The sequence below is a fragment of the Peromyscus eremicus genome, chromosome 8a (assembly GCF_949786415.1).
Source record: "Peromyscus eremicus chromosome 8a, PerEre_H2_v1, whole genome shotgun sequence".
Lineage (NCBI taxonomy): Eukaryota > Metazoa > Chordata > Mammalia > Rodentia > Cricetidae > Peromyscus > Peromyscus eremicus.
This window is the reverse complement of record NC_081423.1, coordinates 81623898-81646843: the sequence shown is the minus strand read 5'-3', so window position 1 is coordinate 81646843 and position 22946 is coordinate 81623898. Positions and strand designations below refer to the sequence as shown.

Sequence of the window (22946 nt, the reverse complement as noted above, 5' to 3'; positions counted from 1 at the left end):
TTATTTTATTTTCCTAGGAACTTATATGTTTGACTGAATCTTTCCTAATGTGAATGTTTCTGTTTTGAAGGCAATTGGCTGTGGTATTGTTGAAAGCATACTGAACTGGGTGAAGTTTAAGGCCCAAATCCAGTTAAACAAGAAGTGTTCAGCTGTAAAACATAACAGAATCAAGGGAATCCCCAAACTTGATGATGCCAACGATGCAGGTACACATTTAATGTTTACTTCAATAACAGCAGCATACTGTGATCTGTTTCTCTTAACACTTAATGTTCAGCGGAATAACTCTCTTAAAATATAAGCCAGTTTCATACTGGGCAATAGTGCCGCGTGCTTTTAATCCCAGTACTTGGGAGTCAGAGGCAGGCGTATGTCTGTGAGTTCGAGGCCAGTATGATCTACACTGGATTCCACGATAGCCAGAGCTGATACACAGAGAAGTCCTGTCTCAAAAAAATTAACCAAGTTCTTATTGAATACTTAGGTTATTTCCAATTTGGGTCATTTTAAATAATACTGAGATGATTTTAAAGAGAATACAGTAATCTACCTAACAAGCATTTGTAGTATAATATCAAATCTCCAACAGCAGCATAAATATTGTGAGGCATTAATCTAAGAGTTTAATGTACTAAATCAGGCGTTAGTGTTGCATACCTTTAATCCCAGCACTCAGAAGGCAAAGGCAGGTGTATCTCTGTGAGTTTGAGGCCAGCCTGGTCTACAGAGTGAGTTCTAGGACAGCCAGGGCTATACAATGAAACTTAGTCTCAAAAAAACAATACCAAACTCTATTATGCTATGTTTCTCTTATACTTATGATACTTAATGATAAAAGCATAGTGAGAGTAGCTGGTACAATAGTTAAAGTGATGTGTACTATAATAACTATGTCTTATTGTACTACACTTACCCTATGAAGGTTCTGGGAAATGTTATGTCATAAAAGATATTAAGTTCAGACATGTTTTTTCTGTATTTTTTTGTTTTTCGAGACTGGGTTTCTCTGTGTAGTTTTGGTGTCTGTCCTGGATCCCACTCTGTAGACCAGGCTGGCCTCGAACTCAGAGATCCACCTCCCAAGCGCTGGGATTAAAGGCGTGCGCCACCACTGCCCAGCTCAGACATGTTTTTATCTCTAACACAGTCAGGCAAATTTCTGTGTTCAAGGCCAGCCTGGCCTATACAGTGAGTTCCAGGCCAGCCATAGCTATATAATGAGAGAGATAAACAATATAAGCATTGTGATGTTTTATTTTTTTACTAAATAATGATTATCTGAGTTTGCATTCAAGACAGATGATCTGATAACTGAGCTACTAAATGACTAACAGACAAATAGTTTATGAGCACTTTGAATAAAGTAATGATTGATGTCCCAGGTAGGATTACATGACGTTTTGAAACATCAGACAAAACTAATGAATTGTTTATTTCATTTCTTTTTTTTTTTGGTTTCTTGAAATAGGGTTTCTCTGTGTAACAGTCTTGGCTGTCCTGGAACTCACAGAGATCGGCCTGCCTCTGCCTCCCAAGTGCGGGATTAAAAGCATGTACCACCACCGCCAGGGAATTGTTTATTTCTTGAACCTTAAAAAAAATATTTATTTAGGGTCTGGAGAGATGGCTAAGCAGTTAAAGAGTACTGGCTGCTCTTCAGAGGTCCTGAGTTCCATTCCCAGCAACCACATGGTGGCTCACAACCATCTATAGTAGGATCAGATACCCTCTTCTGACATAAAGTTGTACATGCAGATAGAGCACTTATATACATAAGATAAATAAATCTTTAAAAAATATTGATTTAATTTGTATGTGTGGAGGTCAGAGGACAACTCACAAAAGTGGTTTCTCTCTTTCTGCCATGTGGGTCCTAGATTGTCAGGTTTGGAGGCAGGTGCTATCTAGCTGGCCCTATTTTAGTGTATTTTTAGACATAATTGTGTTATGTAACCCAGACTGGTCTTGAATTCATGATTTTCTTTCTTTTTTTTTTTTTTTTTTTTTTTTTGGTTTTTCGAGACAGGGTTTCTCTGTGTAGCTTTGCGCCTTTCCTGGAACTCACTCTGTAGACCAGGCTGGCCTCGAACTCACAGAGATCCGCCTGGCTCTGCCTCCCGAGTGCTGGGATTAAAGGGGTGCGCCACCACCGCCCGGCGTATTCATGATTTTCTTAATCTCATTCTCTAAAGTGCTAGGATTACAGGCATGAGCTGTCATAATTGGGCTTGAATTTTCTACTTAGTATTCTCAGGCTATTGTTAATTGAAAATTTGGAAATTAGAAAATCCATGGTGCCTAGAGAGTTGGATCAGCAGTGAAATCCCTGTACTGCTCTTGTATAAGACCCAAGTTAGGTTCCCAGAAGTCATGTTGGATGACTCACAACTGCGTGTAACTCCAGTTCCAGGCAGTCCAATGCCTATGGCTTCTGCAGGCACCTGGACTCACATACACATAAATCCATACAGACACATAATTCAAAATAATAGAAATAATTTTTTCCAAGTAAAACCATAGATAAGGTAGACTACTGTATTAATTTACTATGAACCTTAACTGGAAAAAAAAATGTGTATGGGAAACAGTGTTGGAGATTTGGTTCATCAGTTAAGAGCACTTGTTGTTCTTGCAGAGGACCCAGGTTCAGGGGTCCAACACCCACCTGTTGGCCCATAATTATCCATAACTCTAGTACAGGGCTCCAATACCCTATTCTGATCTCTGTGGTACACATACATACATGCAGGCAAAACATTCATACACATATATAATTGTTGGGTCCACTTTACTCCTAAGATAATTTGTTATAAATTATTTTGTTTTATTGCAGGCTATTGGCAGTATGTCTAAATCAGTATATTTGAGATTGATTGAGTTAAATGTACTAAAATTAATTTGTATATTTTTATTTTAGGGAGTCGAAACTCCACTGAATGTACACTTATCCTGACTGAGGGAGACTCAGCCAAAACTCTGGCAGTTTCAGGCCTTGGTGTAGTTGGAAGAGACAAATATGGGGTATTTCCTCTTAGAGGAAAAATACTCAATGTGCGAGAAGCTTCTCATAAACAGGTAGGCTAAAATACTAGTGTTGAAATTAGACTAGGGCCGATAGAGTGTAACTCAGTAGTGCAGCACTTGTCTGGTATGCATAAGGCCCTATGTTTAACCACCAGCACTGCAAAAGTGCTGTGGGGGAGGGATGGGATCTAAATCTAGTTTATAATGCAGGACTCCATGCTTGTATTTCGTGCCTTCACTCATTGGACATCTTAAAATATATCGTAGACTGTTATTTGAACAAATTGAGTGTGCTTGGCACGTACATAGCCCTGGTTTCAATCCCTAATAACATACACATATATACACAGAAAGAGAGAATGAGAAATGGGAGTTTGGATATATTGAAGTTTTATCTTAATAGATCTGATTTATGAAAGTGTAAGTAATAATTCAAAATACTGAGGCTCAAAAACACTCAAGCAACATATGAAATTATGTTCTTTGTTCTTTTCCAATGTGTTTCAGATCATGGAAAATGCTGAAATTAACAATATCATCAAGATTGTTGGTCTTCAGTACAAGAAAAACTATGAAGATGAAGATTCATTGAAAACTCTTCGTTATGGGAAGATAATGATTATGACAGATCAGGTCAGATTTTTTTAGATTTTTAAACTGATAGTCAAATGTGTGGGCTCAGCTATCCACCTTCAGCAGCCCACAGAGTGGCTAGAACTATAAGCACATACACTGTACCTCACTGAGCACGTCTTCCTGTTACATTACTTCCCTGCCATAAAAAGAGCTTTACTCATTATTGCTAATGAACATCCAATCAGATATGCTGACATCATAATAAATCACTTGTACAAGATAAATAAATTTACTTTTGAATAGGCTTTTTTTAATTTGCATAGAAGAATTTTTGAAAAATTGCCAAATCAGTCATAATTTTATTTCTAAACAGTTCTTTGTGTTTGGCTTTTCAAATATCTCTAGGACCAAGATGGTTCCCATATCAAAGGCTTACTGATCAATTTTATCCATCACAACTGGCCCTCTCTTCTGAGACATCGCTTTCTAGAGGAATTTATTACTCCCATTGTAAAGGTATGCACGTTTTAGAATGTAAAAAGACTCTAAGGCCCGTGCTTAATACTGGGTGTACCTGTAACTCTGGATATGTAATGTTATATGAGGAGCCTACAATGTTCAAAGCCATAGAGATGTGCTTTTTATCATAGGTGTCTAAAAACAAGCAAGAAATTGCCTTCTATAGTCTTCCTGAGTTTGAAGAATGGAAGAGTTCTACTCCAAATCATAAAAAATGGAAAGTCAAATATTACAAAGGTTTGTGATGAAACCCACATAGAAATTCTCAGTTTTGTTATGTGTTTTATAAGGCTGTATGGGGTGACTTACCTGTTTTGTTCACCTCTATAGGTTTGGGCACCAGCACATCAAAGGAAGCTAAGGAATATTTTGCAGATATGAAAAGACATCGTATTCAATTCAAATACTCTGGGCCTGAAGATGATGCTGCAATCAGCCTGGTGAGTTTGAATCATACTGTACTTGTACATTCTGCTTTCAGAAGTCACCACTAAGCTGGTCAAATTATAGCTGTTTAATTTCCACAGAAGAGTGTTTTATGAAATGTTTCTGGTAAGCATATCCCACTGACAGGACCAGATATTTAAAAAACCAGAACTTTTGATGTTTTGTTGCAAAGAAAAGATCTTTGGAACCAGTAAGCACCAGTGACATCTTTCCCACCTTGTAATCTGTAGGCCTTTAGTAAGAAACAGGTTGATGATCGAAAGGAATGGTTAACTCACTTCATGGAAGACAGAAGACAGCGGAAGTTACTTGGCCTTCCTGAGGTAAGAATTTTAAATATATCCCATACAATATGCTATTTAACTGACTTTAGAATTGATGTTATACCAAATTAAAATTGCTAAATAGTATTTTCAGTAAAAAGTTTGATATAGTAACTATAGTATACAATAGTGGTCCTGTAAGATTATGAAGGCATTGAGAAAATTCTTACCTAGTAATATGGTCTTTTGGGGTAGGAGGTGTTTTGAGACAGTGTTTCTCTGTGTATTCCTTGCTGTCCTAGAACTCACTCTGTAGACCAGGCTGGCCTTGAACTCATAGCTCCTCCTTAGTGCTGGGATTAAAGGCTTGCATCAGTACCATCCGGGAATATAGTCTTAAAGTTATGTGGCAAGGCATTTCTCACATGTTCATGCTGATGCTGTTGTAAACAGTTACTATGCGATCAGTCATCTACAAGTATGTCCCATTCTGTGTAGTATGAAGACAGTGACAAGTGGCCAGGCTGGGCTAGACAATGAGTCTCAAAAAAAAACTTTAAAGGCTGGACTAACAGCTGAGATTGAGTGTATAGAAAGCCTGGAGTTTAATTCTTCTCCCCTCCCCAAAAAAGTTTAATGTTTTATACACTGCTATGTTATTATTCTAGCAGCAGCCTCATACACCTATTGTTCTTTTTTGGTTTTTTTTGGAGACAAGGTTTCTGTGTGTGTGGCCCTGCCTGTCCTGGAACTCTATTTGTAGATCAGGCTGGCCTTAAACTCACAAAGATCTGCCTACTTCTGGGACTAAAGGCATGTACCACCACTGCCTGGCTCACCTATCATTTTTTTCAAGGACTGAAGAATTATTGAACAAATGATAGCTCTGATTGTTTTTATTTTTGGATTAAGCGTTGTTAATACCAGTACTTTATTTTCAACCAGATGGTCTAATGCAGTCTTTTATCCCTTAGGATTATTTGTATGGACAAACCACTACTTACCTGACCTATAATGACTTCATAAACAAGGAACTTATCCTGTTCTCCAATTCTGATAATGAAAGATCTATCCCATCTATGGTAGATGGTAAGTGTCAATGTCTTAGTCTGTTTTTTATCATAAAAGATGATTTGTGCTCAGAAATTGCTAAATTGTAAATGCTAATGACTGTCCTTTCATTTTAAAGGTTTGAAACCAGGTCAGAGAAAAGTTTTGTTTACTTGTTTCAAACGGAATGACAAGCGAGAAGTGAAGGTTGCCCAGTTAGCTGGGTCAGTGGCAGAAATGTCCTCTTATCATCATGGTGAGGTAAACCCACAATCTTTAACAGTTCTAGAATCCCTTAAAGCAGAAATAATTGAAAGTTGTTCTCCAAACACATTTGTACAAGTAGAGAAAAGCTTGTTAAATATTTCCAAACTAAAACATATGATTATCCTTTTAACCAATAGTTTCTTTCTAGAAATAACATTCCTATTAGGATACTTGTCTGTAAAGTTATGTTCATAGATTTTTAACTAAGATTTAGTATGACTGTATGATATCAAAATTTAGATACCTAGAAGTCTTATGTTTGGATACCTCTTCTACCATATATTTGTCTTGAAAACATCAGTATAAACATCTAAACCTCAAAACTTAACAAGATTATTATATGACTTAGTTGTAATAATGAATACACACACACAGCCCACATTTATTTTCATCTTTGGATCAGATTGATGATTTTTCTTTTCCCTCCACAGATGTCACTGATGATGACCATTATCAATTTGGCTCAGAATTTTGTGGGTAGTAATAATTTGAACCTCTTGCAACCCATTGGTCAATTTGGTACCAGGCTCCATGGTGGCAAGGATTCAGCTAGTCCTCGATACATCTTTACTATGCTCAGGTGAGTTTGCTTTTAGTGACTTCACATTACCAGTTTTGAAGCATAAGAAACAAAGTATTCAACATTCAATGTTATAAACAGTCAGTTTCCAGCCTCAGCTTCACCTTTACAACAACACTCAGCAGTTATCAACCATTGTCCTGGAAATGGCTGGGCATCTATGCTTGTTCACTTTCTTTGTTCTATGTTCCTGTCCTCTTTCCCACCCTAAACATTGGCCTCCCCAAGGACTCCTTCATCACTCTGCTATCTACACTCATTTCTCAAATAATCAAATCAATTCTGATCTTTTATGTCTGACTGCTCTCTCATTAATTAGTGTTCTAACCAGTTCGAGCTGGGCATAGTGGTATAAGCCTGTAATCCCTGCAGAAGGAGGAGCTTCATGAGTTTGCTGCCAGTCTCAACTTACAGAGTGAGCCTCTATCTCAGAAAAGCCACTCCCAACCCAAAACAGTACACACACACACCTCTTCCAAAATCAAATTCTGGGCTGAGACTAGCTTAGTCAATAAAGTGCTGGCTATACAAACAGGTAGATCTGAGTTCCTTCCCACAACTCAGAAGTGTCGGAGCTGGGCAGTAGTGGCACACGCCTTTAATCCCAGCACTTGGGAAGCAAAGGCAGGCAGATCTCTGAATTCCAAGACAGCCAGGGCTAGGCAGGGAATCCCTGTCTCGGGGCGGGTGTGGAGAGATGTCAGGTGTAGGGGCTGGAGAGATGGCACAGCAGTTAAGAGCATTTGCTGCTCTTCCAAGATGTTCAGTTTCACTAATGTCTGTAACTCCAGTTCCAAGGGATCCAGTGCCTTCTACTGGCCTCCTTGAACATCAAGCCACACACATGGTACACAGGCATACCTGGCAGGGAAACACCTGTACGCATGAAATTATTAGTTTTTATTAATTTGGATCTAATGGCACACATTTGTAATCCCAACACTGGAAAAGTGAAGACAGGCAGGTTCCTGGAGGTTTGCTAGCCAGCCAGCCTAGTCTAATTAGGGAGCTTCAAATTGGTGAGAGATGCTATCTCAAAAACCAGAAACTTGTGGTTGGCTCCTGAGGAGTGGCACCCGAAGATGACCTCTGATATTTACATGCATACATATACATCTACACACAAAAGACCAAAAAAAAAAAAAAAAAGCAGTAGTTAATTTATTTATTTGTCTATATTTATTTTTTGAGACCAAGTCTCACTATGTAACTCTGGCTATCCTGGAACTCACTATGTAAACCAAGTTAGCCTTGAACTCACAAAGGTCCACCTGCCTCTGCATCCCCAAGTGCTGGAACTAAAGACATGCCCCAGTTCACCCGGCAGGTCTTTTTTTTTTTTTTTTTTTTTTTTTTAATTTATTATGTATATAGTGTTCTGCCTACATATATGCTTACAGGTCAGAAGAGGACACCAGATCTCATTACAGATGGTTGTGAGCCACCATGTGGTTGCTAGGAATTGAACTCAGGACCTCTGGAAGCCAGTGCTCTTAACCGCTGAGCCATCTCTCCAGGCCGTCTTTTTTTTTTTTAATCCCTTAGTTGTCTTTACAAAACAACATGCTATCTTTCTCATTTTTTAGACTAAAAGTCTTGAAGTCACCCTTAACTCTTTTCTTTACACTTTTTATCTAATTCATTAGCAAGTCCCATGATTTTTGCTTGGGAAAAATAGTAAACATTCATCTCACTGTCTTTCCTCATAGCACCAATTAGTTTTAAACAATAGGTCACTGGTTCACTCCTGCTGCTTGCCTAGAGTAAATTTAGTCACCCAGACCTTGTGTGCTGTCTGCCCTGGGATTCCCTGTGTCTTTTGATCCTTTTTCATACCGTCTCTGTTCCAGATAGACTCTATTGGACTTAGGAGATGACACAATGAATAAAGTGCTTGCTGCCCATATAAAGCTGGGTGCAGTAGCACATGTCTGTAATCTGGTGCTCAGATGGCATAATGGAAGGTGGAGGCAGGAGAGTCCCTGTAAGCTGATGTTGTGGGGGACAACGTCAAAAAGCTAACCTGGCATACACAGTAGCAAACAACAGGAGACCCTGTCTCACAGTGGTGGAAGGCAAGGATTGATACCCAGAATTATCCTCACACTTCCACGTGTCCACATTAACACTCTCCACACACACATATATATTACATACATACATATACACACCAAGAGGGAGAGAAAAGAGAGATAGGAACTCATGTGTTATCCAGGTTGACCTAACTCCTGGCCTGAAGTAATCCCTGTGTCAGCTTTCCACAGGCACGTGCCTCATGCTTTGAATCTTCATACTTTCTGTTGTGGTTTTTGTAACACCCTACCCACTTTAGCATTTTTCTGTGTGTGTATATGCATGTGTGGGCAACCTTGGGTGCCATCCACCCCCTTTCTTGTTTTTTAGGCGACACCTCTCACTGACCTAGTACTTGCCAGGCTAGCCAGCAAGCCCCAAAGAGTCCACCTGTCTTCACTTGCCTGGCACTAGGGTTATAACTGAGTGCTACTCCACTTATTACTTGTATGTGGGTTGTTCTAAGGTTAAAACTCAAGTCCTTGTGCTAGCATATAGATTGAGCTGTCTGCCCAGCCCAGCACTCTTTTTATTTGGTACGGTTTTGATTTGGCTTTTTTGAAGCAGTCTTAATATATATCCAAGGTAAGCCTCAAACTCAAAATCCTCTCTCACTACATCTCCAGGTACCAGGATTATAGATGTGTTGCTACGCAGTCATTTTTTGTGCCCCGAGTAATCACTCTATTAATTTTCTTTTTAGCATTCTGCCCTACAGAACACATGTTCATTATCTATCTACCTGTACTAAATCATGGGCTTGACGGGTTTGGGTTTGGGTTTGGGTTTGGAGCAAGGACTGACAATGTTACTTGATGGGCCTGGAACTCACATAGATCCAGCTGCCTCTGCCTTTGCCACCGAGTGCAGGCTTGTGCCACCATGCCCGACTGAATGTGAGAAGTGCCAAGGCCATTTTACTAAATGATATTCTCTGCTCTCTTTAGCCCTTTGACTCGGTTGTTATTTCCACCAAAAGATGATCACACATTAAAGTTTTTATATGATGACAACCAGCGTGTGGAGCCTGAGTGGTACATTCCTATTATACCCATGGTGCTGATAAATGGTGCTGAGGGAATTGGTACCGGATGGTCCTGCAAAATCCCCAACTTTGATGTCCGTGAGGTCGTGAATAATATCAGACGACTATTGGATGGAGAAGAGCCTCTGCCCATGGTAAGTGTTCTGGGTTAGGAACTTTGTTTTTTCCTCAGGCATAGTTGAGTGCATTCTACAATAAAGTGTACAAATGTGAGATTTATTTCATACTTTAGATTTGTTTGTTGAACATATTTGTGATTTAACATTTAGAAAACTTTTTCATTGTTGTTAATGTAGCTCCCAAGCTACAAGAATTTCAAAGGTACTATCGAAGAACTGGCTTCAAATCAGTACGTGATTAATGGAGAAGTAGCTATTCTGAATTCAACAACCATTGAAATCTCAGAGCTTCCTGTCAGAACATGGACCCAGGTAAGTAACTGTTGATTTCTTGGTTTTTCAATTGAAAAATGTTATTGTTGCTGTTGACTATTCAAGAGACTCCTTACAAAAGGATTACTGTGTTTTGTTTTGTTTTTAGACTTACAAAGAACAGGTTCTAGAACCCATGTTGAATGGCACTGAGAAGACACCCCCTCTTATAACAGATTATAGGGAATACCATACAGATACCACTGTGAAGTTTGTCATAAAGATGACTGAAGAAAAATTGGCAGAAGCAGAGAGAGTGGGACTACACAAAGTCTTCAAACTGCAGACTAGTCTCACTTGCAACTCTATGGTATGTCTTATTTTGTAAGAGATCTATCTTTCAAAACTAGTATTGTTAGGCATGGATCCCCTCTAGTAATCCTAGCACTCCAAAGACAGAGACAGGAGGATCATTATGAATTCCAAAGCTATCCTGGGCTATGTAGTCAGACCCTGTCTCAAAAAGAAAGGCTGGAGAGGTGGCTCTGCAGTTAAGAGTGCTTAGTGCTTGTTCATTGGACCTGGGTTCACTTCTCAGCATCCACATGGCAGTTCACAACTGCGTAACTCCGTCTGAGCCATTCAAGGTCCTCTTCTGGCCTCCATGGACAGCACGCAAGCACGTGTTGCAATACAAACATACAGGCAAACAACCATGTATATAATTTTTTTTTCAATTAATAATTGATTTTTAAAGGGCATATCAGTTACCCAATTTATTGATTCATAGTTTGAATCTCTTGAATCTTTTCTTTTCCAGGTGCTTTTTGACCATGTAGGTTGCTTAAAGAAATATGACACTGTGCTGGATATTCTGAAAGACTTCTTTGAGCTCAGGCTTAAATATTATGGATTAAGAAAAGAATGGCTTCTAGGAATGCTTGGTGCAGAATCTGCTAAACTGAATAATCAAGCTCGTTTTATATTAGAGAAAATAGATGGCAAAATAATCATTGGTATGTAAACATCTACTAAATATCTAAAGTGCGGGATAGCTTTTCCTAGATTGTTTATTGCTGTTTGTAGGGGTGTAGTGGTACTGGGGCTCAAATCTAGGGCCTTATACTTGCTAAGCATGTACTCTGTATTAGTCTCACCCCTCCCCCACCCCCAGACTGATCATCTAAAGAAATCAAGACTGAATGTTTAGACAGGATGAGACTAGAGAATTAAAAGATCTTGTGTGGGGCTGGGGTGTAGCTCAGAGTATAGAATGCCTTCCTGACATCCACAAGGTCCTAGGTCCAACAACTGCATCAGCTTCCCAGTAGTGCACATCTGTTATTCCAGTACTGGGGACAGGAAGCAGAAGGATCAAGGCCATCCTTGGCTACATAGTGAATTTTATTTTATTTTTTATTTTTTTAAAGATTTATTTATTATGTGTACAGTATTCTGCCTGCATGTATCCCTGCAAGCCAGAAGAGGGCACCAGATCTCATTACAAGTGGTTGTGAACCACCATGTGGTTGCTGGGAATTGAACTCAGGACCTCTGGAAGAGCAGGTGGTGCTCTTAACCTCTGAGCCATCTCTCCAGCCCCATAGTGAATTTTAAACCAGCCTGGAGACCATGGGACCTTGTCTGAGAAAAAGACCTTGTATAACTAATTGATCACAAGAAGAGACACTGATCTGATCTTAAAATGAAGGAAAGGTATAAATATCTTTTTAAGAAAAGAATACTGAAAAAGAGGCAAATCTTAGGGATTTTGTTTTATTGGAAATTCCATAAGCAATTAGCAGAGTTTAAAGAAAGAAAAGCATCTTCACTAAAGCTGGGTATAAGAACGAAGCTTAGAGATGTAGCCCAATTCTAGCCTAACCAACTAAGAAAGCCAGCAATTTTTTTTTGTTGTTGTTTTTTGTTTTTCAAGGCAGAGTTTCTCTGTGTAACAGCCTGCACTACCACCCGGTGAAAGCCAGCAATATTAATAAGTTATAGGAAGTCCCAAAATATAATAGTACCAGTTACTGGTGATAAGACTAACTTTCTCATAGTACTCAAAAATGTTCAGCTTAACAGTTAATGTTTATTTTCATACCTACTTAAAAGCACTAGCATATCAGCCAACTTATTTCATAGATGCTATTGTTTCAGGCAAGGCTAAAATGAATGATACTAAACATGACTTGAATGAAAAAAAAGAAAGGGAGGGTTGTATTTGGCTGACTGGAACTGGGAAATACTAGGATGGCCCAATCTTCTTGCAGAATAAATACCGAGGGTCTGCCAGGTGGCGGTGGTGCACACCTTTAATCCCAGTCCTCGGGAAGCAGGGGCAGGTGGATCTCTATGAGTTCGAGTGAGGCCAGCCTGGTCTACAGAGTGAGATCCAGGACAGGCACCAAAACAACACAGAGAAACCCTGTCTTGAAACAACAACAACAACCAAAAAAAAAACAAAACAAAACAAAACAAAAACCAAGGGTCTGAATATGTAATCTAAGGAATTGGAGAGATAGCTAAGTGGTTACAGCACTTGTTGCTCTTGCAAAGAACCCAGGTTCAGTTCCCAGGACCCACATGGTAGTTCAATACCATCCATAAATCCAGTCCCAGGAGATCTGATGCCCTTTTCTGGCCTGCACAGACACCAGGCACACACGTAGTGCACATACATAAATGTAGGTAAAACATATAAAACCTAGGCTTGGGGGTGTTGGGGGGTATGCTGGAGAAATGGCATAAAGGTTAAGAGTACTGGCTGTTCTTCCAGAGATCCTGAGTTCAAATCCCAGCAACCACATGGTGGCTCACAACCATCTATAATGAGATCTGTTGCCCTCTTCTGGTATGCAGGCATACATGCAGACAGAACACTGTGTACATAATAAATGAATAAGTAAATCTTTAAAATAAATAAATAAAACCTAGGCTGGGCAGTGGTGTCACACGCCTTTAATCCAGCACTCGGGAGACAAAAACAGACACATCTCTGAGTTCGAGGCCAGCCTGGTCTACAGATCGAGTTCCAGGATAGCCAGGGCTACATGGAGAAACACTGTCTCAGAAAAAAAAAAAAAAAAAAAATGACAAACATGTAACCATTGTCAAGTTAAGTGATGAACAGTGGTACTCCAAAACTATATTGCTAGTGACTTTGTCCCTCAAACCATATTTGACTAGAGCAGACATGAAAGAGTACGTTGTGTGGTACTATGATTAAGAGCATCAAGCTTTGAGCAGATTGCTAAAGCCTAGACCAGTGACTCATTGAAATAAAAGCCAGAGACCATAATTGAGTCACAGGCTTTTCAGAAGTGGAGGCTTTGATTCTTTTCTGTCCTTTAGAGAGTTACATAGATTTCAGCCTCTCTATAGTCTAAATGTCCCCAGGTAATTCAACTTTGTCTGGGTTCACAGAAATTTGGCTATGATCTGGACAGAAATATAGGCAAAATATAGACAGTTGAATTTCCAGTTTTGTGTGTTTGTGTTTGTTTGGTTTTGGTTTCTGATTTTTCTAGACAGGGTTTCTCTGTGTAGCCCTGGCTGTCCTGGAACTCGCATTGTACACCAGGTTCCACTCATAGCTCCACCTTCCTTTGCCTCCTGAGTATGGGATTAAAGGTGTATACCACTGCCTGCCTCCAAATTTCCTGTTTAATCTTTTGACTTAATGTAGAAACACTTTATCCTTTTTCTAAAATCTTGCTCCAAGCTTATCTCTCTCTCTCTCTTTTTAATAGAAAACAAACCTAAAAAAGAGTTAATTAAAGTTCTAATTCAGAGAGGATATGATTCCGATCCTGTGAAGGCCTGGAAAGAAGCTCAGCAAAAGGTAAATTCTTTGTTAGCCACTGGCTAAGCTCTGAATATGTTTATTCTATGTATTTATCGGCTATGACACACATGCAAGCAGAACAGCCATACACATAGAATGAAAGTGGGAAATTTTTAATTAAAAAATGTAAAATCTGTTTTCTTGCATTTCTAGAGGTCACAAGTAAAAAAAAACTCAAGGACCCTGTATGTTTGTATTTCATGGTCTACGTTTTAACTCATCCCTTAGGTTCCAGACGAAGAAGAAAATGAAGAAAGTGACAATGAGAACAGTGACTCCGTAGCAGACTCTGGACCAACTTTCAACTACCTTCTTGATATGCCCCTTTGGTACCTAACCAAGGAAAAGAAAGATGAACTGTGCAAACAAAGAAATGAAAAGGTGAGTTGTAGATACAATGGGATGACCGATGTTTAATATTGTTCTGATGGGGGAAAAATAAACTGTGTTCTGTTTAAAAATACTATTTGTACATGTTTACTATCTCAATTTTTTGGTAATCTTATGAAGGAACAAGAGCTCAACACATTAAAGAAAAAGAGTCCATCAGATTTGTGGAAGGAAGATCTGGCTGTTTTCATTGAAGAACTGGAGGTATGTGTTTATAAAGGCTATATTAATACTTAGAGACCAGCAACATGCCTTTTCTTTTTTTTTTTTTTGGTTTTTCAAGACAGGGTTTCTCTGTGTAGTTTTGGTGCCTGTCCTGGAACTCACTTTCTTATGTGTGTGTTTGTGTGTTGGAGAGGGGGTGGGTAAGTGCAGGTGCACAAAGGCCCAAGGTGCCAACCCCCTGGAGCTGTAGTTACAGGCAGTTGTGAGTCACCCAGTCTGGGTTCTGAGAACTGAATTCATCCTCAGCAAGAGCAGTGAGGTCTCCTAATCACTGAACCATCTGTCCAGCTCAAGCAGCAAGTCTTTTTATCAAGAAACTTCACATTTGATAAAAGAAGAAATAAATATTGGAGGAAGAGGAAGACATCCAAAATAATGAAAAGGCTGGATATAGTAGCCACATAGACAATAAACCTGTAATCTCAGACTAATGCAGGAACATCACAAGTTTGAGGCCAGCCTGGGCTACCCAACATGTTCAAGGCCAGCTTGAACTATATATGTTGTAAGATCCTGTCAAAATCCAAGTACTAGGAATACCATACAATTGTAGAGCACTTGCCACACATGTGCAAACTTTTGCCCTCTATGGGTAGCACTTCAAGAAATAGTAACATGGAAGAACACACTCACCTAAGCCGGGCTGTAGTGGTGCACGCCTTTGATCCCAGCACTCAGGAGGCAAAGGCAAGTGGATCTCTGTGAGTTCCAGGCCAACCCTGTCTCGAAAAAAACAAATAAACAAAAAAGAACATACTAAGCAGAGCGTGGTGCACATGCCTGTAATCCTAGCGTTTGAGAGGAAGATGGGTTGAAGGTTATCCTCAGACACAAGGACATGGAGGCCATCATCCTGCACAACAAGGAAACAGAAGCAGAGGGCAGCCAGGATGGCTCCGCAGGGGAAGCACTTGCTGTACGAGCCTGGTACCCCAGTTCAATCCCCAGAACTAGGTGGGAGGAGGAGAGAACCCACTCCACAAAGGGGTCCCCGGGTTCTACATGCTGCCTGTGGCAAGCACATGCACACACATGCAGTAATGATAATATATCTTTAAAGAGAGAAGGACAGGAACAGTAAATTAGTAAATTCTACTAAGCATAAAGTAAATGATGGCAAGAAATAGACCAAAATTCATACTTTTACTGAAGAAAGCGCTAGAGTTAACTCACGCTTAGAGGTGGCCACTCAGCCTCAGAATCTCCTTTGTTACTACAATCTCCTTAGCAATCCTTAGTTTCTTGATACTACAACTATGTCTATGAATAGTTTATCCTATAGCACGGTTTCCATCTTGTCTTCAGAAGATTAAATGATGACATTAGTCATAGGCACCTAGTTCTTCTGTCTCTGCCCTCCCAAAGTCAGCCACATGGTACCGTCCCTAAGGCTGATCAAGATTTATCTTAAGTTGTGAATCTTAAAGTTGTTTAATAACTGCCTTTAGGTGTCATGTTGTCTTCATCTACAACTCTGTTCTCCTACTTCCCTTTCATAGGTTGTCGAAGCCAAGGAGAAACAGGACGAGCAAGTAGGACTTCCTGGAAAGGGGGGGAAAGCCAAGGGGAAGAAAGGACAAGTGTCGGAAGTCTTGCCTTCTCCCCGGGGAAAGAGAGTCATTCCCCACGTCACCATGGAGATGAAAGCAGAGGCAGAAAAGAAAATTAGGAAGAAGATTAAGGTAATACCTCAAGCAAATTTCTCTTTAGAAATGGAACAGATTAGGTCAGTGTTCAGTTCACATGGTGGAAGAAGAGAACTGACCTATGCAAGCTGCCCTCTGACCTCTGACCATAAATAAATAGTGTAATTTTTTTTTTCAGTGGAGCAAATTATATCTAAGTTTCTTTTCTTTTTAAGATTTATTTATTTATTATATATACAATATTCTACCTGCATGCATGCCTGCACGCCAGAAGAGGGCACCAGATCTCATTAGGTGGTTGTGAGCTACCATGGGGTTGCTGGGAATTGAACTCAGGACCTCTGGAAGAGCAGTCAGTGCTCTTAAACCTATTTTTTTTGGAATTTATCCTGTATCTAATGAGCTTTCCTTTCTCAAGCACCCAATGTTTTGAAATACTTAAGTATTAAAGATCATAACTATACCTTTATTTGGATCTTTTTTAGTATTTTATGTCTGTGGATGTTTTGCCCGCATGTGTGTCTGCACCACATGCATGCAGTGCCCATAGAAACCAGAAGACATTGGATCTCCTGGAAATGGAGTTACAGACCGTTGTGACCCTCCATGTGGGTGCTGGGAATTGAACCCTGGACCTCTGGAAGAGTAGCCAGTGCTCTTAACCACTGAGTCATCTCTCCAGCTCTTGATTTTAGATTTGTTTGTTTTATTTTTTTTCCCAGCTAGAGTCTCACTATGTAGCTCTGGCTGTTCTGGATCTCACTCTGTAGACCAGGCTGTCATTGAACTCACTGAGATCCACCTGCCTCTGCCTCCCAAGGGCTGGGATTAAAGGTGCGCACCACCACTGCCCTGCGTATTTTAGATATCTTAACCAAAACCCAAAGAAAAATATATTTGTTCACTGTATTTGTGTCTGTATCTATCTATGTTTATGAATGTTTGACTTTATTCTTCCAAACGCTGAGAAGTTGAGTGTTTTTGTCCTGCTGGGATTTGTTGGTTCTTACATGTTGCTTTCTTTCAGAGTGAAAACGCTGAGGGCACGCCTGCTGAGGATGGTCTGGAACTAGGAGGCCTAAAACAGAGACTAGCAAAGAAGCAGAAGAAAGAGCCAGGTATTACATGTTGGGCAAGATGTTACAAACTCTAAATTGTTGTTAATATGTTCTACATAGATATTCAGTATTTTTGTAGAGCTGAATTAAGTATTGTAAAGGAAGGTTGTATGTGAATTATATTTGAACCTTATGTTGTCTTTGATTTATTTTAGAAGAGACTCTTATCATAGAGTTAGTGAGTTGAATTCCTTAGTTGGAATCTAAAGTAGTCCATCCTCCCTCCACCTTGTTTATCTTGTTTTTCCTTGGCTTCAACAGGGATATGTGAGAGCAAATTCATAAGCATTGAAAGCATTATAGGGGACTGGAGAGATGGCTCAGAGGTTAAGAGCACTGCTTGTTCTTCCAAAGGTCCTGAGTTCAATTCCCAGCAACCACATGGTGGCTCACAACCATCTGTAATGAGATCTAGTGCCCTCTTCTGGCCTGCAGGCAGAACACCGTATACATAATAAATAAATAAATCTTTAAAAAAAAAAAAAAAGCATTATAATGCCTGAGACTGCCCTTATAATCTGTGTGAGCAAGCATGGATGACAGGAATTAATTAACTCCTAATGACCATCCAGATCTGAGATCTCAGCTCAGGCATCTAGTTCTTAAGGAACTTTAATGGTTGGTCATTTGTATCACATTATTTACTATAAAAACATCATTTATTTATGGGATTAAAGGACCAAACTCTGTACTCTATAGGAACAGAAAATGTGTGTTTCTACTCACTATTGTACCCTTAGCACCGTTATAGTATGTAGATAGTGAAGAAACCAGTATATCAACATAGTTAATTTCTGGGCCAGTGAGATGGCTTAGCATGTACAGGAGCTTGCAAGAACCCATATGGCAGAAGGAGCAATTCCCATAAGCTGTTGGTCTGACCTTCACTCAAGTGCACTCTCACACACATACATACACACAAATAAATGTAATAATATAAAACTTTTTTTAAAGTGTAAATCCCTATCTCTTTTGTAGATACCATGGCAAAGAAGCAAACTACATTGCCATTTAAGCCCATCAAAAAAGGGAAAAAGAGAAACCCCTGGTCTGATTCTGAATCAGATATGAGCAGTAATGAAAGTAATTTTGATGTCCCTCCACGAGAAAAAGATCCAAGAAGAGCTGCAAGTAAGGAAAAACACAGAACATGCTAGCTGTGCTGTAAGATTTGAATGGCCAATTAACTTCAGGGTACTTAATTCCAAAAATTATCGCCTGTTAGAACAGTGAGTCAAATTTTGAAAAATTGAAGCATCTTTTAGAATATTAAACTGAAGCTGAGGTGGGCAGTGATGGTGCTCAGCTTTAATCCCAGCACTCAGGAGGCAGAGGCAGCCAGATCTCTGTGAGTTCAAGGCCAGTCTGGTCTACAGAGCTCGTTCCAGGACAGCCAGAGTTACACAGAGAAACCCTGTCTTGAAAAACCAGAAGAAAAGAAATGTAGTTAAACTGAAGTTTATATATATTCATAAAATGTTAAGTCAAGCTGGAGGGATGGCGTAGTGGTTAGGAGCACTGGCTGCTCTTCCAGAGGACCTGGGTTCAATTCCCAGCACCCATGTGGCAGCTCACTACAGACCGTAACTCCAGTTCCAGGGGATCTAACTAACTCCCTCTTCTGGCCTTCACGGGAATCAGGCATGCACGTAGTATACGAATATACATGCAGGCAAAACACTCATGCATATAAAAGAAAATTAGTGCTATGGTAATACACAAGTACACACATACAAAACACAAATTAAAAAAATAAAATGGGTGGTGGTAGCAGCACATGCCTTTAATCCCAGCACTTGAGAGGCAGAGGCAGGTGGATCTCTGTGAGTTTGAGGCCAGCCTGGGCTACAGAGTGAGTTCCAGGATAGCCAGGACTGTTACACAGAGACACCCTATTTTTTTTTTTTTTGGTTTTTCGAGACAGGGTTTCTCTGTGTAGCTTTGCACCTCTCCTGGAACTCACTTCGTAGCCCAGGCTGGCCTCGAACTCACAGAGATCTGCCTGGCTCTGCCTCCCAAGTGCTGGGATTAAAGGCGTGCACCACCACCGCCCGGCGAGACACCCTATCTTGAAAAACCAAAAAAGTAAAAAAATAAAAAATAAATAAAATGTTAGTCATCCTATGTTTTAATGTATCTTCTTTGGTTCCTAACAGCAAAAGCCAAATTCACAGTGGATTTGGATTCAGATGAAGATTTCTCAGGTTTTGAGGAAAAGGATGAAGATGAAGATTTTTTCCCATTGGATACTAGTCCACCTAAGACCAAAATTCCCCCAAAGTAAGAATTGTATCTATCACAGACTTTGATCATGGCTATTATAATAGTGTTGGTGTGTTTGTTGATCTGTTTGACACGTGTAGAACTGGTTCTCAGGACGCCTTCTCTCTCTGTGTTCTTTTTTAGAAATAGGACAAAGACACTGAAGGCACAGAAGAGTACCACGTCTGGTGTGTATTGAAGTAAAGTGACTGGGTTCATGGGAGACTGGGAGATGTCTCAGTAAAGTGTGTGCTAAGCAAATGTGTGGACCTGAGTTCAGGCCACAGCACCCACATAAACAAGCATACACCTGTTGTCCAATACTCAGAGGCAGGAGGATTACAAGTTCAAGGCCAACCTGTACTATATAGCAAAGCGCTGTCTCCCAAAAACTAAAAATTTAAAATTCAGATAAGTTCTAAGAGTATTTAAAATATTCTAAGAAAGGTAGTTAAAATGGGAATACATGTCAGGGACAGAGCAGTAGGCGGAATTTTTTAATGTTATGACCATTTCCCTTCCTGTTTGGAGTAGCTGACCTTGAAAGTGATGTTCAGGACAGTGTGCCAGCTTCTCCAAGCCCTCCTGCTGCTGATGTCCCACCTGAAAAGGAACAGTTAAAGCCATCTTCCAAACAGACTGCTTCCAAACAGACTGCAGCGGCGAAGAAGACAGTGACCAAAAGTAAGCCTGAGTCTGTTAGAAGGTTCACCAGCTTTTCCAAATCAGTTTTAATTTCTATTCTGAAAATATCTATTGATGATGAAATTAACGGTATCCTAATGGGAGTGGTGTCTTTTACATCTTTATTATCAAGTAAAAAATAGAAAGTAGGGTCTGGAGAGATGGCTCCATGCTTAAGAGCACTGGCTGTTCTTCCAAAAGACCGGGGTCCAATTCTCAGCCACCCACATGGCAGCTCACAACTGTCTGTAACTCCAGTTCCAGGGGATCCAATGCCTTCATCAAGGCAAGACATCAATGCACACAAATAAAAATAAATAGCCAGGTGATAGTTTTAATCCCAGCATTTGGGAGGCAGAACCAAGAGGATCTTTGTGAGTTCAAGGCCAGCCTGGCCTACAGAGCAAAATCCAGGACAGGCACCAAAACTACACAGAGAAACTCTGTCTCAAAAATAAATAAATAAATAAATAAACAAATAATAATAATAAAATATAGTTTAAAATCAGTACATTACTCAGATTCCAAACATTATCTAGCTCATTTCTATGATATAAGGAAAGAATTTATAAGCAGTTGGAAGTAATCCATGTAAGATAACTTAGAAATCAAGGCTGGGGATGTGGCCAGTTGGTAGATTGCTGGCCTAGAATATATAAGCCTTAGAATCAATCCCCAGACCAGCATAAACCAGGTGTAAGTGGTATATGTCCCTGGGGCTTTCTTGCTGGCCAGTCCAGCTTAATTAGGACCTCCAGGCCATTGAGAGACCTTGTCTCAAAAAAGAAGATGGTGGTCAAGAGAGTTCGCTATGAGAAAACTCACCGAAAAGTGATTATGACCAGTACCCATGTTGACTTACAGGCCAGTCTTCAACTTCCACTGCTGGTACCAAAAAGAGAGCTGTACCAAAGGCAACCAAATCCGATTCAGCCTTGAGTGTTCATGGCCCTGAAAAGCCTGATCCTGCCAAAGCCAAGAGCAACCGCAAAAGGAAGCAGTCTTCTTCTGATGATTCAGACTCTGATTTTGAGAAAGTAGTTTCCAAAGCTGCCACGAGCAAGGTATTGCTGCTTAATCCTTTTGCCCTGAGACTTTGAGATATTTTTAAGGTAGTAAATTTAACCCTCAGAATTCATTACTGGTATAATTTAGCTGTAGGGAAGTTAAATCTGTCAGTCAGTGAGACAGTTGCTTTGGATCTTTTTCTTACTACTTAGTAGGAGATGGTGGAGTACTCTGGAGCAGTGGGGAACGACCCTAGTGCATTAACCATATGCAAATTACTTGCATCTTCTCTTTTTAGAAACTCAAGGGAGAGACTCAGGATTTCCATGTGGACTTGGATGAGACTGTGGCTCCCCGAGCTAAATCTGGACGAGCAAGGAAGCCTATCCAGTACCTGGAGGAGTCGGATGAGGATGACCTTTTCTGATGTGTGAGGGGTTGTTTTAGGAATGGTTTTACTGAGCCCGGTTAGTTTTAAAGTTACTTGAAGTTCTTCCCTAACCCCCTCTGAATTTAGTTTGGGGAAGACTTTTCTAAGACTATCCTAGTGAGTAGGGCCCATGTGGCCTTTAACTTTGTACTCTACATACTGTCTCAATGGTGACCAACCATCTCATGACATGGTTTCTTCTCTGATTTGTCTATGTTTTGTGTCTATTTCTTTGGTCTCTAAAATCTTGGCTTGAAATTCTTTTGAATTCCACATAATTGTATGATCACTTCGGCCTAACAGAATTTATTGATCATATATTAAGCTAAAATGGGTATGTTTTCAAAAGTGCCCCTCTGCCTCTTTTCCTGTTTCCACTGGATATGAGTGTTTCTGTTTCTGTTGTATAGGTAAGAAGTCCATCACATAGAACTGGATAGTTCTAGTACAGATACGGTGCTCAACCTTGATGCATTTTTGTTTAAGCCATGAGAAATTACTCATACCCTTTTAAACATCATCAGAGGCTGGAGAAAGTCATCTTGACCGTGTCTCCATGACCTCAGCACAAGTAGCAGGGAGAAAAAAGTTAGGCCAGTTACATGGCATCTTGACTTTCCTTTTGATGCCTCTTAAACATGAGATCACAGGAAGGGGGCAGAGCTGCTCAGGCTTACATCTACATGCTCAGTCATGAAGTGTAGTCCAGTGCAAGTCTCCAGAATTCCAGCTTGTGAATGCCGAGACCTCTCTATGCTATTGTATATGTTACTTAAGTGCTATTGTCAATGTTTTTTGTAAATATTTAATATGTCTTTCTATTCAGTTTAATTCCACCAGTTTTGTACTTTAATAAATGTTCTAAACATTGTAAGCCATTCATTCTTCTTATCTTAACCCACATTACATCCTCTCCAGGCAAATACAGCTTCTTCACTTCCCTTTTAGAACAGTTACAGCCATGTTCTGCCAAAACTGACAGTCTTTGGCTGGGTGAAGTATCCAAAAGAGTGGCAGTGTGACGCAGTTGGATCCAGTTTTTTTGTTGTTGTTTTGGATTTTTTGTTTGGTTTGGTTTGGTTTGGTTTTTGGTTTTTCAAAACAGGGTTTCTTATGTA

At 39.9% G+C, this 22946-nt stretch overlaps 1 protein-coding gene across 3 annotated transcripts in view; it reads left to right on the top strand.

The window, feature by feature from the left end:
- The window catches only part of Top2a (DNA topoisomerase II alpha), a 33393-nt gene extending 10691 nt beyond the window's left edge, over positions 1 to 22702 (top strand). For all 3 annotated transcript variants that reach the window (XM_059271724.1, XM_059271726.1, XM_059271725.1), the window contains exons 11-35: positions 71 to 209; positions 2921 to 3078; positions 3535 to 3660; positions 4009 to 4119; positions 4254 to 4359; positions 4453 to 4562; positions 4800 to 4892; positions 5807 to 5921; positions 6022 to 6143; positions 6581 to 6729; positions 9750 to 9981; positions 10144 to 10278; positions 10388 to 10588; positions 11039 to 11234; positions 13971 to 14062; positions 14294 to 14446; positions 14576 to 14659; positions 16180 to 16362; positions 17354 to 17444; positions 18423 to 18575; positions 19601 to 19724; positions 19851 to 19894; positions 20241 to 20390; positions 21255 to 21454; positions 21697 to 22702. In XM_059271724.1, the coding sequence (XP_059127707.1) occupies positions 71 to 209; positions 2921 to 3078; positions 3535 to 3660; positions 4009 to 4119; positions 4254 to 4359; positions 4453 to 4562; positions 4800 to 4892; positions 5807 to 5921; positions 6022 to 6143; positions 6581 to 6729; positions 9750 to 9981; positions 10144 to 10278; positions 10388 to 10588; positions 11039 to 11234; positions 13971 to 14062; positions 14294 to 14446; positions 14576 to 14659; positions 16180 to 16362; positions 17354 to 17444; positions 18423 to 18575; positions 19601 to 19724; positions 19851 to 19894; positions 20241 to 20390; positions 21255 to 21454; positions 21697 to 21825 (3396 nt within the window). In that variant the 3' untranslated portion in view covers positions 21826 to 22702. The remainder of the gene's footprint in view (positions 1 to 70; positions 210 to 2920; positions 3079 to 3534; positions 3661 to 4008; positions 4120 to 4253; positions 4360 to 4452; positions 4563 to 4799; positions 4893 to 5806; positions 5922 to 6021; positions 6144 to 6580; positions 6730 to 9749; positions 9982 to 10143; positions 10279 to 10387; positions 10589 to 11038; positions 11235 to 13970; positions 14063 to 14293; positions 14447 to 14575; positions 14660 to 16179; positions 16363 to 17353; positions 17445 to 18422; positions 18576 to 19600; positions 19725 to 19850; positions 19895 to 20240; positions 20391 to 21254; positions 21455 to 21696) is intronic.
- The last annotated feature ends 244 nt before the right edge of the window (positions 22703 to 22946 follow it).